General features: G+C 42.0%; 1 protein-coding gene and 1 pseudogene across 2 annotated transcripts in view; one reads left to right on the top strand and one right to left on the bottom strand.

The window, feature by feature from the left end:
* The window catches only part of LOC109463453 (SWI/SNF-related matrix-associated actin-dependent regulator of chromatin subfamily B member 1-like), an 11,537-nt gene extending 10,269 nt beyond the window's left edge, over nucleotides 1-1,268 (bottom strand). For both annotated transcript variants that reach the window (XM_019760288.1, XM_019760305.1), the window contains exon 1: nucleotides 1,150-1,268. In XM_019760288.1, coding sequence (XP_019615847.1) covers nucleotides 1,150-1,230 — 81 coding nt within the window. In that variant the 5' untranslated portion in view covers nucleotides 1,231-1,268. The remainder of the gene's footprint in view (nucleotides 1-1,149) is intronic.
* A 163-nt stretch (nucleotides 1,269-1,431) lies between these two features.
* Nucleotides 1,432-3,234, top strand: part of LOC109462740 — a 2,129-nt pseudogene continuing 326 nt past the window's right edge.

The raw sequence follows: 3,234 nt of genomic DNA, 5'->3' as shown, positions 1-3,234 counted from the left end.
GGACCATATACACACAATTGCAAACAAGGCAAACCAGTTAACAGGACTACTGTGGAGAACATTCCAGTTTATCGATCAAGAAGTATTTCTCCTGCTTTTTAAAGCCCTGATTAGGCCACATTTAGAATATGGAGCCTCTGTTTGGTCTCCGTACAGACAGAATCTGATGCTTGAATTAGAGAAAGTCCAGAAAAGGGCCACAAAAAGAGTTCCGGGGTTGAGCAACCTTTCTTACGAGGATAGACTCAGAACTCTGAAACTCCCAACATTGGTCTACAGGAGAATTAGGGGAGACCTAATCAACACATACAAATACATGCATGGTCTGTTTGACACACAGAACCTGTTCCAACAAAAAGCAGATTCAAGGACAAGAGGTCATAGCTTGAGAATAATAAGGAAGACCTTCAAGGGGAATACAAGGGCATTATTCTTTACAAGCAGAATGGCCAACTGGTGGAACAGTCTTCCTGAAGAAGTGGTCTCTGCACCCTCGGTAAATGCCTTCAAGAACAGACTTGATAAATACATGGAGAGTCATCCAATTATGTACAATCACACGGCCCTGGATTGCCCGCATAGGCCGGGAATGACAGTCCGGTAGAGCAACGAGCAGCCTAAACTGGATGGATACCTACCTGGCTGAAAGGATCTACTATCTACTATCTACTATGTGTCTAGAGGTTGTCTAGGGGTGTGTCGAGAGGTTGTTGCCTTACTTGTTAGCAATTTCTTTAGTATATGCTGTAGTGTGGAGTAAATCTAAATGTGCTCACATAGAATTCCTGTAGTTTGGTTTACTAGGATGATAGACAAGCATAATTTATACACAATTTAGCCATAAATTACATTATGGGTGATTTTTTTAAGGTGGGCGTCCTCACCAATAAAAATGTGAACTATTCCAAGAGTCTTGACACTTGAAAACCTCAAAATGTGCCCTTCACTGAAATATAAAAATTGCCTCCGATTTTGAGTCTTTTACAAGCGGAATGGAAGCTGAAACTAAAACGTGATCTGAAAGCAAAAACATTCGCCCCCCTCCCCCTTCAGAACAAAGGCTTTTCTGGCACTACAGCTCGCGTGCCAAAACAACAAGAGATCGCTCCTTTTCGCCGAGTTAATACTTATTCTATAACAGTAGCTTACCTCCGAGCCTATCATGTACTTCTCCCCGCCATCCTCCAACGCGAATGAAGCCGGTTTTTGTCCAAACGTTCGGGACGCCATTTTTCACGCTTTCCTGGTGGTCTTCTTTTTCGCACAGCCTAGTGGGAAAATATAATCAGCGCACTACACTTTACTTGGGGAGGGGGGGGCAGTAAAAGCTAGAAAATTATATACGTTCAATCGAAACACAGATACCATAAACTATACTTTAAAACACTATATAAGTACTTGCAATAAGATTATTACTTGTCAAAGTATCAGATATGTTATCATAGTCAAGATCATGAAGATAAAATTTTTCTCCCCTGCATTTAGTGTATTCTTTCACATCAACATGGCGGAAAACGCAGACTTTTCAAAACTGGATTCGATAGCAAGTCGGAAAAGTGGAGGGGAAAATCTTTATCTCATGTTCTACCAAGCCAAAATGGCACAGAATCCCAGCGCACGCAGATTTTCGGACCCTAGCTTGGATCAGAAGGAGAGGGAAGCCCTAACAAGATGGAACCGAGACCGCGACGATCGCACTTCGCCGCTCAACTTGCAACTCCTGTTCGCGTTCTCGGTTCCGAGTCGACAGGCTTTAGATCTCATCGTTGGGTTGAAGCGTCCGCTTGTATCTGTTGGAGCGGTTTGTAACGTGATTTGTAACACACGAGCAATATTGTTAGGCTTCGGCTGTTGTTTTCTTGCTACGTTTTTTTGGCGACGCCTCTGGGGGAACCTAATAGTACAGTGTGCAGTTTGAAAGAATTCTAGGGATTGTACAGGAAGTTTGTCCACAGGCATGGAATGTCCATAGGTATGTCTCACAGCCCTGGAATTTTTCTGACACACATCTATGCCCACAGTCCTACTTAGTGAAGTTCCTGGAAACCCTTGGAAAACCCTTTTGCAGGGATGCCCTACTTTCCAGTGGCTCAATCACTACAGTATAAATTACACTCAGGGGAGGGTAGGAGTGATCTACTGAACTGCACTGTATCTGTCTGCGCCAATGACGATTTGGTAAATGGATGAGCGGCCTCAACTGGAAGGGATCTTCCTACCTGACTGAAGTGATCTACTATCTTCAGTAAAGTGCTGACATAATAGAAATATGTCTATAACATTGCCATGTGTGCTAGGAATTTACTTTGTTTAATTTTCTTGTAGGGTGTGGGCTACTGGGAATTTCTCCTGCAACAGAGAGGGTGTGACATCCTAGCATTCGATTCTAATGAACTGTATCCAGAGGGTCTGCGTTATATCGATGTTAAAGTAAGAAACTTGAAATCCTTTTCTATACACACAGGTATATTTGAACCTAGTACAACAAACATTTATTAGCTCTACATGGCATATCGTGCAGCAAACGAGAACCATACTTAAAATCAAAGTTGAGAGAAATAGAAAAAAATGTGTACTACATGGATTTTTAGAAGTCCTCCAATGAATTTAAAGACCTCATAGTTGTTAGTGCACTTTGCAAACCTTCGTATGCTTTTTTTTTTTTAAACCTTTTTCCATTACTTGATTTAAGAAAGGAGGACCGGAAGTCTTAGTGTCACATGGCGAACGAGTGCTGTTTTTGGCATGGCCAGATGCAGATGGTGAGTCTATGTGAGTCATTATATTGACTGATAACTGCACAAACATTTGTTATACATGTATTGCTTAGACGCATGTACAAAATGTATTAGATGAGTACTTTTATGTTGACTATCACGAGCCTGCTATCACAGCACAAAGCTGCAAATCTTTCTAATGTAAATTTCCTTCTGATGTTCATAGAAAAGTACATGTACTAGTAGTTTAATACCAGCAATGTTCTTTTACAGCCTCTTAATCTGCTATCCAGTTGCTCGTACCTGATTTGCCGTTAGTTTTCATGTCAATGTTTTACACACTTTTTTTACAGAGTCCTCCACATTGTCTACCGACTGTCTGAACCATTACAAAGGAGACGCCATCATCCATGTGGGAGAACTGTTCGGAGAGACTCTGTCGTCCAATCCTGGGGCCAGTCCACCTCCAGAGAGTTCCAGCTCAATCTGGGTGAACACTTCCGCTGTGTGACCAGGA

The sequence above is a fragment of the Branchiostoma belcheri genome, unplaced genomic scaffold (assembly GCF_001625305.1).
Source record: "Branchiostoma belcheri isolate BF01 breed outbred unplaced genomic scaffold, Haploidv18h27 scaffold1, whole genome shotgun sequence".
In the NCBI taxonomy this organism is placed as follows: Eukaryota; Metazoa; Chordata; class Leptocardii; order Amphioxiformes; family Branchiostomatidae; genus Branchiostoma; species Branchiostoma belcheri.
The sequence above is the reverse complement of the archived record's forward strand: the minus strand, read 5'-3'. Positions and strand labels throughout refer to the sequence as shown.